The 12,243-nt window shown below is 47.9% G+C and overlaps 2 protein-coding genes across 2 annotated transcripts in view; both read left to right on the top strand.

Moving 5' to 3' along the window:
* LOC148144593 (uncharacterized) overlaps positions 1 to 12,243 on the top strand; it is a 233,819-nt gene that overhangs the window by 63,698 nt on the left and 157,878 nt on the right. The gene's annotated exons all lie outside the window — the stretch shown is intronic.
* Positions 6,460 to 9,307, top strand: LOC122543659 (uncharacterized). The gene has a single exon (XM_043682473.2). It carries the CDS (start codon positions 6,947 to 6,949, stop codon positions 8,534 to 8,536), a length of 1,590 nt encoding a protein of 529 aa, XP_043538408.2. The 5' UTR covers positions 6,460 to 6,946; the 3' UTR covers positions 8,537 to 9,307.

The raw sequence follows: 12,243 nt of genomic DNA, 5'->3' as shown, positions 1-12,243 counted from the left end.
ATCAGTCTTACCTTGTTCTCTGCTTTGTCCCTGCCTGCCCTGATTGTTTGACTCCCTTTTCAACTGTACCAGTCTCAGGTTGATCTTTTTTCTCACTATCTCCCTGGATTCCCCCCTCCTTGCACCCCACCTTAATAGTTTAAATCCTCCCAAGCAGCTCTAGCAAATCTCCCTGCCAGTATATTAGTCCCCTTCCAATTCAGATGCAATCCGTCCGTATTGTACAGGTCACTTCTACCCCAGAAGAGATTCCAATGATTTAAAAATGTGAATCCTTCTCCCACACACCAGCTCCTCAGCCATGCATTCATCTGCTCTATCCTCCTATTCCTACCCTCACTAGCTCATAGCACAGGGAGTAATCCAGATATTACTACCCTCAAGGACTTCCTTTTGAAATTTCTGCCTAACTTTCTATATTCTCCCTTCAGAATCTCATCCTTTTCCCTTCTTTTGTTGTTGGCTCCAATGTGTACAACGATTGTCTGCTAGTTCCTCTCCCTTTTGAGAACATTCTGCACCCTCTCTCAGACATCCTTGATCCTGACCAGAGAAGCAACACACCATTCTGATTTTCCACTGCTGCAGAAGCATCTGTCTGTGACTCTGACTAGAGAGTCCCCGATCACAATCTGCGAACCTTCAAGAGGAAAAGCATTTAAGTAATGGAAACTGTGTGATTTGCCTGGGTCAAAGGTGTAAAAGACCAATGATTCTTGTATTCAGGGAGATTGCCTGGTTGGAATCCCACTCTTTGGGTGACCTTGGGTCTCCCCAAAAGCTTTTGTGTAATAAACTGTGCTTTGACTTGCTCTAAGTGTGAGTCTTGAGTAAGTTTTACTCAAGTACCAAATGCCTTCTTCACCACCCCGTCAATCTGCAATGCCACTTTCAAGGAACTATACACCTGTATAACTATATACCAGTCTCTCTGTTTGACAACACCTTCCACCAGTCATGATTTGGAGATGACGGTGTTGGACTGGGGTGTACAAAGTTAAAAATCACACAACACCAGGTTATAGTCCAACAGGTTTAATTGGAAGCACACTAGCTTTCGGAGCGACGCTCCTTCATCAGGTGGTAATGGAGGGCTCGATCATAACACAGAATTTATAGCAAAAATTTACAGTGTGATGTAACTGAAATTATACATTGAAAAATTGATTGTCTGTTAAGGCTTTCATCTGTTAGAATACACTGATAGTTTCACTTCTTTCATGTGTAAATCACAAAACCCTTTTTTTTAAAAGTTGCTTTCTCGGGTTAGCTGTTAACAATGGTGATAGCTAGACAATATGTTGAAGGTGTTAGCCCCCTGTGTTATCTGTCTATGACCTGATGTTTAGATTGATTCTGATCTAAAAAGTGAGATAACGGAGTTTTACATAAATTCACGCAGTTTTTGAGCAAAGTACAATGTAACCCTGCAAGTACAAATTCACCCCACAAAATATATGTGTGCATGTGGGTCTTTGTCCCTGGTGTTGTGATTTTTAACCTTCCACCTGTGTAAGTCCTGCCTTGGTTTGTCTTAGCAAAAAGCAACACCTTGCATTTCTTTCAATTAAACTCCATTCACACACCATCCTCTGACCCTCAGGTCTCTTTTAAATCTTTCCCCTCTCTCCTTAAATCTACAGCCTCTAGTTTTGGACTCGCATAGCCGAGGGAATGAAACTTGGCAATTCACCTTATCTTTGCCCTGCCATGATTTTAGAAACCTCTACAATGTCACCCCTCAGCCTCTGGTTCTCCAGGGAAGATTGACTCAGTCTGTCCAGCCTTCTAACTCAAATCCTCCTGCCTCAGGAGCATCCTTGTTAATCTTCACTGAACGCTGTGGCCATACCAATGTGTTGTGCAGCCGTAACATACTGTCCCAATTCCAATACGCGATTCTCTGAACAATGAGAGGAAGCGTACCAAACGCCTTCTTCACCACCCTGTCTACCTGCAACGCCACTGTCAAGGAACTTTGTACCTGCAACCCTAGTCTCTCTGTTTAACAACACCCTCCACCTGTGTAAGTCCTGCCTTGGTGTGTCTGAGCAAAATGCAACACCTTTATTTTAATTAAACTCTATTTGCCATTCCTCAGGCCCAGCTGATCAAGGTCCTGGTGTACTCTCAGATTGATTTGGAGATGCCGGTGTTGGACTGGAGTGTGCAAAGTTAAAAATCACACAATACCAGGTTATAGTCCAATTAAACCTGTTGGACTATAACCTGGTGTTGTGTGATTTTTAACTTTGTACTCTCAGATTGCCTTCTTTACCTTAAACTATATCAGCAATTTTGGTGTCACCCATAAACCTACTGTATGGGAAGGGATTCACTCAGTTGGCCTGACTGTTGGTCCACCAGCACATTCACACCGGAGAGGGACCATTCCCCTGCACCGTGTGTGGGAAAGGATTCAGGGATTCATCTGCTGTGCTCAAACACCAGCGAATTCACACCGGGGAGAAGCCATTCTCCTGCTCTGTGTGTGGGAGGGGATTTATCCAGTCATGCAAGCTGCAGAGACACCAGAGAGTTCATCAGTGAAGACTGCATTTGGATTCTGCTGTTTATTGCTGCTGAATATCACATAGAACATTCCAGCACAGTACAGGCCCTTCGGCCCGCGATGTTGCACCGACCTGTCGTACCAATCTGAAGCCCCTCTAACCGACACTATTCCATGTACGTCCGTACGTTCATCCAATGACCACTTAAATGCACTTAAAGTTGGCGAATCTACTACCGTTGCAGGCAAAGCATTCCATACCATTACTACTCTCTGAGTAAAGGACTGAACCCTGTTCATTCGGACAGTGGGTGAAGTGGGAGAGTTAGTGGGATTTTTTGTTTCAGTGAGGCTGACGCTCTCGCAGCCTGGGACTGCAAATTCTCCACTGAATCTGATGAACAACGTTTACTTTCTCCTGGTTTGGAAACAGAGGTTGCCTCCCACTGCAGGTAGATCTAAAATCGACCCAGTGAGACCATGACATCGGGGAGCAGGAGTACACCATTCAGCCCATCGAACCTGCCCCACCATTTAATACCATCGAGGCTGATCGCATCCCAGCTTCAACTCCCCTTTCCTGCCTCCTCTCCATAATCCTTTAACCCTATACTGATTAAACATCTGTCTATCTCCTCCTTAAATGTACTCCATGTCTTGTCATCCACAGCACTCTGGGGGAGTGAATTTCACCAATTAATGACCCTTTGTGGGAAGTAATTTCTCAACATCTCTGTTTGAAACTACTATCCCTTATCCTGAGATCGCTCATTCTAAATTGCCCCACAAGATGAAATAGCCTTCCGATGCTGAGTAGATGAGTAAAGACGGTGAGGAGAGTGATATAGTCCCATTTCCCAGCATTTGGCCCATATCCCTCTTACACTTTCCAATCCACATACATATCGGAATGCGTTTTTTAAGTGTTGTAATTGTACCCTCCTCCACCAGTTCCTTTAGCAGCACGTTCCATATAAACACCATCCTGTGCCCCTTAGGTCCCTTTTAAATCTTTCCCCTCTCTCCTTAAATCTACAGCCAAGTGTGTGGTGCTGGAAAAGCACAGCAGATCAGGCAGCATCCGAGGAGCAGGAAAATCGACGTTTTGGGAAAAAGCCCTTCATCAGGAATGAGGCTGGGAGCCTCGGGGCGTGGAGAGATAAATGGCAGGTGGGTGGAGCTGGGGGGGAAGGTAGCTGAGAGTGCAATAGGTGGATGGAAATGGGAGGTACAGGTGGAGCGGATAGGTGGGAAGGAAGATTGACAGATGGGACAGGTCATGAGGACGGTGCTGAGTTGGAGGGTTGGATCTGGGGTAAAGTGGGGGAGGGGAAATGAGGAAACTGTTGGAATCCACATCGATGCCCTGGGGTTGGAGAGTCCCGAGGTGGAAGATGAGACGTTATTCCTCCATGTGTCGGTTAGTGAGGGCGTGGCGATGGAGGACGCCCAGAACCTGCATCTCCTCGGCAGAGTGGGAGGGGGAGTTGAAATGTTGGGCCATAGGGCGGTGTGGTTGATTGGTACGGGTGTCCCAGAGACGTTCCCTGAAGTGCTCTGCAAGGAGGCGTCCAGTCTCCCCAATGTAGAGGAGACTGCATCGGGAGCAACAGATACAGTAAATGACATGTGGAAATGCAGATGAAACTTTGATGGGTGTGGAAGGCTCCTTTGGGGCCTTGGATGGAGGTGAGGGAGGAGGTGTGGGCACAGGTTTTGCAATTCCTGTGGTGGCAGGAGAAGGTACCAGGAAAGGAGGGTGGGTCACTGGGGGGTGTGGACCTGACCAGGTGGTCGTGGAGGGCACGGTCTTTATGGAAAGCGGATAGAGATGGGGAGGGAAATATATCCCTGGTGGTGGGGTCTGTTTATAGGTGGCAGAAATGGCGGAGGATGATGCGATGTATACAGAGGTTGATGGGGAGGAAGGTGATGACTGGGGGGGTTCTGTGCTTGTTGTGGTTGGAGGGGTGGGGTTCCAGGGCAGAGGTGCGGGATGTGGATGAGATGTGCTGGAGGGCATCATCGAACACGTGGGGAGGGGAAATTGCGGTCTTTAAAGAAGGAGTCCATCTGGTGCGTTCTGTGGTAGAACTGGTCCTCCTGGGAGCAGATGCGGCGAAGGCAGAGGAATTGGGAATAAGGGATCGCATTTTTGCAGGAGGAAGGGTGGGAGGAGGTAGCTGTGGAAGTCGGTGGTCTTAAATCTACGGCCTCTAGTTTTGGACTCCCATAACCGAGGGAATGAAACTTGGCAATTCACCTTATCTTTGCCCTGCCATGATTTTATAAACCTCTACAAGGTCACCCCTCAGCCTCTGGTTCTCCAGGGAAGATTGTCTCAGTCTGTCCAGCCTTCTAACTCAAATCCTCCTGCCTCAGGAGCATCCTTGTTAATCTTTACTGAACGCTGTGGCCATACCAATGTGTTGTGCAGCGTAACATTCTGTCCCAATTCCAATACGCGATTCTCTGAACAATGAGAGGAAGCGTACCAAACGCCTTCTTCACCACCCTGTCTACCTGCAACGCCACTGTCAAGGAACTTTGTACCTGCATCCCTAGTCTCTCTGTTTAACAACACCCTCCACCTGTGTAAGTCCTGCCTTGGTGTGTCTGAGCAAAATGCAACACCTTACATTTCTTTTAATTAAACTCTATTTGCCATTCCTCGGCTCAGCTGATCAAGGTCCTATTGTACTCTCAGATCGCCTTCTTTACCTTAAACTATATCAACAATTTTGGTGTCACCCATGAACCTACTAACCTATAGTCTCATCCAAAGTGTTTATATAAATGACAAATAACAGTTGATCTGGAACTGAACCTTGCAGCACACCGCTGGTCACAGGTCTCCAGTCTGAATACCAATCCTCTACCACCACCCTCTGTCTCCTACTGTCAAGCCAATTTCCTATCCCATCCTAGCTCTCCCTGGATTTCACATGATCGCACCTTGTATCAATGTGTCAACTGAGGGGGCAAAATATCTCCAGCCCAGATTGTTAATTGTGCATTCCAACGAGAAAAAGGCTCAGCTCATCAAGATCCCGTTGTACTCTCAGATAACCTTCTTCAGCCAATTCCGTATCCCATTGGCCAGATCTCCCTGGATTCCACAAGATCAAAACTTGTATCAATGCATCAGCTGAAGGAACAAAGTATCTCCAACCCAGATTCTTAAGGGTTAATTGTGCATTGCAATAAGCAATTGAAGGGGAATACATGAGAAACAGGCTTCAGGTAAACACAGACTGTTCTGGTTGGAAGCTAACTTCAATGACCTTGGCTGGTCTTGGGAACAGACTGTCGAGCAAAGGCATAGAGACACACCCACCTGTTTGTGCACAAAGGTATGAGTGGGAAAGGTACTCAGGGACTGCAGTACAGCACGTCATATCCGAGTCAGAATAGTATTAACATTGAGGACTTTTCTCAGCTCCAGACACATTCACTATCGGACTGGGGTTCGAGAGACCAGGTTGTCGGAACGGAAATAGAGCTCCAAGTGACTGCCATCACCCAGGAGACCCCAATATGAAGCCAAGGCAGTGAGACTCACTTGTTGATTGTATCAAATGTCTTTTAAGCTAATAGTTTGCGTGTATTTAAAGTAAATTAATTGAATAAAGTTGCTTTGTGTTGAAGCATATATTTCTGCTAGTATTCATTTTAATCAGGGAGCAAGCGATATCAGTGTCTATGAGAAAGACCTCGACTAATCTTTCCAGAGTCTGCCCCTCTCTACATTCATTCTCCTTCCCTCCAAATTAACCCATGAGGATGGCCTCATTGGGTTCATGTCACACTACTGGTGACCCCACTACACTATACACTCTCTCACATGCACACACACACACACACAAAAGCACAGATACACAAGCACACCCTCTCTCACACACACATACACCATCCACACTCACGCCCACACCCTCTCACATGCTTATAATCCATCACACACACACCTTTAATGCATTGTCTGAGCTGAGATGTCACCTTCTGTTATAAATCTTTAAATAATCTCGAGAAGGTGACTTAAAAGGTGTTTTGAGATTTACATATTAATGAACTGAAACGTGCAACCCATTCTAAAAGACGAAAGACTTAATAACAATCCAGGTTTGTTCGATGAATCATTTCAGTTGCATGGCATTGTAATCTTTTGCTATAAATTCTGTGTGTGATGGTCTAATCCTCCACAAACACCAGATGAAGGAGCAGAGCTCCGAAAGCTAATGCTTCCAAATAACGGGATTATTGGTAGATTATAACCTGGTGTTGTGTGATTTTTAACTTTGTCCTCCGCAGTCTAACACCGGCTGCTGCGCATGAACAGTTTAACCCCAGAACGGGAACAGAGGGTGTTGTGCTCACAGATGAGGAAGTTTCAGTGAGTGTGAGGTTACAGTGAAACCCTGGGCTTTGTGTGAACACATGCCTTGGAGGAAAATGAAGGGAAGGGATTTGTTGCAAAGTGCCCTCCCCTCCTCCAGCTCCCTCAGCACGGGGGCAGCGCGAGGCCCTTTGTCCGGAACAGCCGCGGCTCCTATTGGCTGGCTCCGGACAGCTCGGCATGCGGACTGTCCAATAGACAGCGCTGGAGGACCGGAAGCGCTCTGGTCCTCCAGCCAATCAGAGCGTGTCTATTGTGTGAATGCGGAAGTTATTGCTGCTGCTGCTGCTGCTGCAATAACATTCCTCCAGGAGACACCATCAGGGGGTTCTGTGTGTGTGGGCACTTCAGGCTCCAGTTCATCATCCAACCTGGAGGGACACAAGGACAACAGCACCGTGGAGAAGCCATGGCAGTGTGGGGACTGTGGGAAACGGTACAGGTCTCCATCTGAGCTGGAGATTCATCGGCGTGTTCACACCGGGGAGAGGCCGTTCACCTGCTCTGACTGTGGGAAGGGATTCACTCATTCCTCTGACTTGCAGAGACACCGGAGAGTTCACACCGGGGAGAGGCCGTTCACTTGCTTGGAGTGCGGGCAGGGATTTACTCAGTCTTCTTCACTGCTCTCACACCAGCGAGTTCACACCGGGGAGAGGCCGTTCACTTGCTCCGATTGTGGGAAGGGATTCACTCAGTCTTCTTTGCTGGTGGCGCACAAGCGAGTCCACACCGGGGAGAGGCCATTCATCTGCTTCAAGTGTGGTAAAGGGTTCAGTCGGTCATCCAGCCTTCTAAAACACGAGCGTATTCACACCAGGAAATGGCCTTTCACCTGCTCCGAGTGCGGGAAGGGATTCAGTGCTTCGTCCAGACTGCTGGCGCACCAGCGGGTTCACACCGGGGAGAGGCCGTTCACCTGCTCCGAGTGTGGGATGGGATTCACTGATTCATCCCTCTTACTGTCACATCAGCGAGGGCACACCGGGGAGAGGCCGTTCACCTGCTCTGACTGCGGGAAGGCATTCACCAGATCCTCTTCACTGGTGGCACACAAGCGTGTTCACACCGGGGAGAAGCCGTTCATCTGCTCAGACTGTGGGAAGGGTTTCTTTGATTGCTCCTCCCTCCTGTCACACCAGCGCATTCACACCGGGGAGAGGCCATTCACCTGCTCGGATTGTGGGAAGGGATTCACTCTGCCTTCTTCCCTGGTAGCACACCAGCGCATTCACACTGGGGAGAGGCCATTTACCTGCTCGGATTGTGGGAAGGGATTCACTCTGCCTTCTTCCCTGGTAGCACACAAGCGTGTTCACACCGGGGAGAGGCCGTTCACCTGCTCTGACTGTGGGAAGGGATTCACTATTTCCTCTCACCTGCAGAGGCACCAGAGAATTCACACCGGGGAGAGGCCATTCACCTGCATGGATTGTGGGAAGGGTTTCACTTGGTCCTCTTCGCTGCTGGCACACCAGCGGGTTCACACCGGGGAGAGGCTGTTCACCCGCTCCGAGTGCGGGAAGGGATACTGTTCCTCGTCCCGACTGCAGGCACATCAGCGAGTGCATACCGGGGAGAGGCTGTTCACCTGCTTTGAGTTCGGGATGGGATTCACTCAATCAGCCTGACTGTTAATCCACCAGCGCATTCACACCGGGGAGTGACCATTCTCCTGCACCGTGTGTGGGAAAGCATTCAGGATTCATCGGCAACCAGCGAATTCACACCAGGGAGAAGCCTTTCACCTGCTCTGTGTGTGAGAGGGGGTTTATCCAGTCATGCAAGCTGCAGAGACATCAGAGAGGTCATCCGTGAAATTAGCAATTGGATTCTCCTGTTCCTGCTACTGAGAATCACATCTGGGACTGAACCGTGTCCATTTGGACAGTGGGTGAAGTGGGAGGGTCAGAGGGGTTATATATTCCAATGGGGCTGATGCTCTCTCAGCCTGGGAGTGCAGTTTTCCTCAGAAATGATCCTCAGAAGCTGATGAACAACGTTTACTTTCTCCTGGTTAGGAAACAGAGGTTGCCTCCCACTGCAGGTAGATCTAAAGTCGACCCAGTGAGACCATGACATCGGGGAGCAGGAGTACACCATTCAGCCCATCGAGTCTGCCCCACCATTTAATACCATCGAGGCTGATCGCATCTCGGCTTCAACTCCACTTTCCTGCCTCCTCTCCATAACCCTTCAACCTGTTACTGATTAAACATCTGTCTATCTCCTCCTTAAATGTACTCCGTGTCCTGTCATCCACAGCACTCTGGGGGAGTGAAGACAAGGCAGTGAGACTCATTTGTTGACTGTATCGAAAGTTTGTTAAGGTAATAGAGTCACTCATTAGTTCACATGTACCTAAAGTAGATTAAGGTAATAAATTTGCTTTGTATATTGGAGTGCACATTTCTTCTTGTGTTCATTGTGATCATACCTTGAAGACCCCATTAGGTCCTTTCAGCCCAACACTGCCAGTGCAATCCTTCCTGGAAAGACATCCCACCCGTTCCAGGGAATGGTCTGCTCTTCCTCAGAATTTGAAAAATTAGTCAGTTTTGCTTCCGATTTCTGTCCTGCTGGTACTACCACTATCACTGACTTCTTAACTCCTTTCCTCGTCACCTCTGTATCCACTCCTGATGATGGGCAGGCCACCAACATCCGGTACAGGTCCATCGACTCCCACGGTTACCTGGACTGGACATGCTCATTCCCTGCTTCCTGTAGAGATTCCATCGTGTTCTCTCAGTTTCTCCATCCCTTACCACTTTTTACCAGAGCACCTCCAACATGACTGCTTTCTTCAGCTGTGCAGTGTGGGGAGTATCCGTATTTCATTCAGTTCATCGAATGCTGGTAACATAGTTTTAGCCAAGTGTCGGATCCTTGCAATCCTGCCAGATAATACGAAATTCAGATAATCGAATGCTGGATAATTGAGGCTTCTCTGTATACAACAATCCAACCCCGATTGCTCTCTTTGGGGTTCACCCCACAGACTAACTACCCTCTGACAGAATACATTATCTGAAATGGGAGACCAAACATTTGTAATCAGTATCTCCTATTTCCGGACTTTCCCAAGAAAACAGACCCTTCGGTCCAACACGTCCATGCCGAGGAGAAATCTGAACCCAATCCAGTCCCACCTGCCAGCAACCGGCCCATATCCCTCCAAACCCTTCCTATTCATATACGTACATCTCTAAGACCCTAAAAGAAACATCCATCTGTGTGAGGCACTGCATTTTGGAAAGGCAAATCAGGGTAGGAGTTATGTACTTAATGGTTAGGATCCAGGAGGTGTTGCTGAACAAAGAGACTTTGGAGTGTAGGTTCATAGTTCCTTGAAAGTGGTGTCACAGGTGGAGAGGATCTTGGAGAATGTGGTTGGTGAGCTTTCTTTTATTAGTCAGAGTATTGAGTACAGGAGTTGGGAGGTCATGTTGCGGCTGTACAGGACATTGGTTAGGCCACTGTTGGAATACTGCATGCAATTCTGGTCTCCTTCCTATTGGAAAGATGTTGTGAAACTTGAAAGGGTTCAGAAAAGATTTACAAGGATGTTGCCAGGGTTGGAGAATTTGAGCTACAGGGAGAAGTCTGTGAGAAGATTTATAGCTCGGGTGCTCATTGTTGTGGTTCTGTTCGCCGAGCTGGGAATTTGTGTTGCAGACGTTTCGTCCCCTGTCTAGGTGACATCCTCAGTTGTTGGGAGCCTCCTGTGAAGCGCTTTTGTGATCTTTCCTCCGGCATTTGTAGTGGTTTATATCTGCTGCTTCCGGTTGTCAGTTCCAGCTGTCTGCTGCAGTGGCCGGTATATTGGGTCCAGGTCGATGTGCTTCATCCACAAATTCTATCAATAAGCACATCGACCTTGTCCCCATATACCGACCACTACAGCAGACAGCTGGAACTGACAACCGGAAGCGGCAGATTCAAATGACTACAAATGCTGGAGGAAACACCACAGAAGCGCTTCACAGGAGGCTCCCAAGCACTGAGGATGTCACCCAGACAGGGCACGAAACGTCTGCAACACAAATTCCCAGCTCGGCGAACAGAACCACAACAACAGGGAGAAGCTGAATAGGCTGGGGCTGTTTTCCCTGGAGCATTGTAGGCAGAGGGGTGACCTCATTGTGGCTTATAAAATCATGAGGGGGCATGGATAGGATAAATAAATATGGTCTTTTCCTTGGGGTGGGGGAGTCCAGAATTAGAGGGTGAGAGGGGAAAGATTTAAAGGTTTAGGGTGAGAGGGGAAAGATTTAAACGGGACCTAAGGGGCAACTTTTTCACACAGAGGATGGTGTGTATTGATTAGATTATCTACAGCGTGGAAACAGGCCTTTCGGTCCAACCCTCCGAAGAGCAACTCACAAACCCATTTCCCTCTGACTAATGCACCTAACACAGTGGGCAATTTAGGATGACCAATTCACCTAAACTGCACATCTTTGTATTGTGGGAGGAAATTGAGCACACCCATGCAGACACGGGGAGAATATGCAAACTCCACACAGACAGTCAACTGAGCCAGAATTTGAACCCAGATCCCTGGCGCTGTGAGGCAGCAGTGCTAACAACTGGGCCACCGTGCCATATAAGGAATGATGTACCAGAGGTGGGTGGAGGCTGGTACAATTACAACATTTAAAAGTTATCTGGATGGGTACATGAATAGGAAGGGTTTGGAGGGATATGAGCCAAGTGCTGGCAAATGGGACGAGATGAGGTTGGATATCTGGGTCAGCATGGACAGCTTGGACAGAAGGGTCTGACTCCGTGCTATACATCTCTATGACTCTATAAAGCTTCTCAGTCTTCAGAACTCCAACAGGCATAAATTGATCATACAATGTCATATAGAGTCACACAACACAGAAACAATCCCTTTGGTACAACCCGTCCATGCCGAACGGGTATCCTAGACTGAACTAATCCTACTCGCCTGGGTAAACCCTTTTGAGTCATGTATTTTCCAAATGTCTGTTAAGTCTTGAAAGTGCATCCTCCTCAACCATGTCCTCTGGCAGCTTGTTCCTCACATGCACCACCCGCTGTGTGAATATGTTGCCCCTCAGTTCCCTTTTAATTCTTTCCCCTCTAAGCTTAAACCTATGCCCTCTAAGTTTTGGACTATTCCACCCCAAGGAAAAGACTTTGTCTATTTACCCTATCCATGCCCCTCATGATTTTATGACCCTTGATAAGATCACATCTCAGCCTCTGATGCTGCAGGGAAGAAAGTCCCAGCCTATCCAGCCTCTCCTTAAAACCCGAACACTCCAGTCCTGGTAAGATCATCTTAAACTTCTTCTCCACCTTTTTT

This window comes from Chiloscyllium plagiosum, unplaced genomic scaffold (genome assembly GCF_037043375.1).
Source record: "Chiloscyllium plagiosum isolate Xiang-an unplaced genomic scaffold, Cpla_swu_hap1 HiC_scaffold_27, whole genome shotgun sequence".
NCBI classification, from domain to species: domain Eukaryota; kingdom Metazoa; phylum Chordata; class Chondrichthyes; order Orectolobiformes; family Hemiscylliidae; genus Chiloscyllium; species Chiloscyllium plagiosum.
Note: the sequence above shows the minus strand (reverse complement) of the source record. Positions and strands in the feature narration are given on the sequence as shown.

What these genes read in the sequence shown, in the direction of transcription:
- LOC122543659 (XM_043682473.2), top strand. Translation starts at nt 6,947, where the DNA reads ATGCCTTGGAGGAAAATGAAGGGAAGGGATTTGTTGCAAAGTGCCCTC.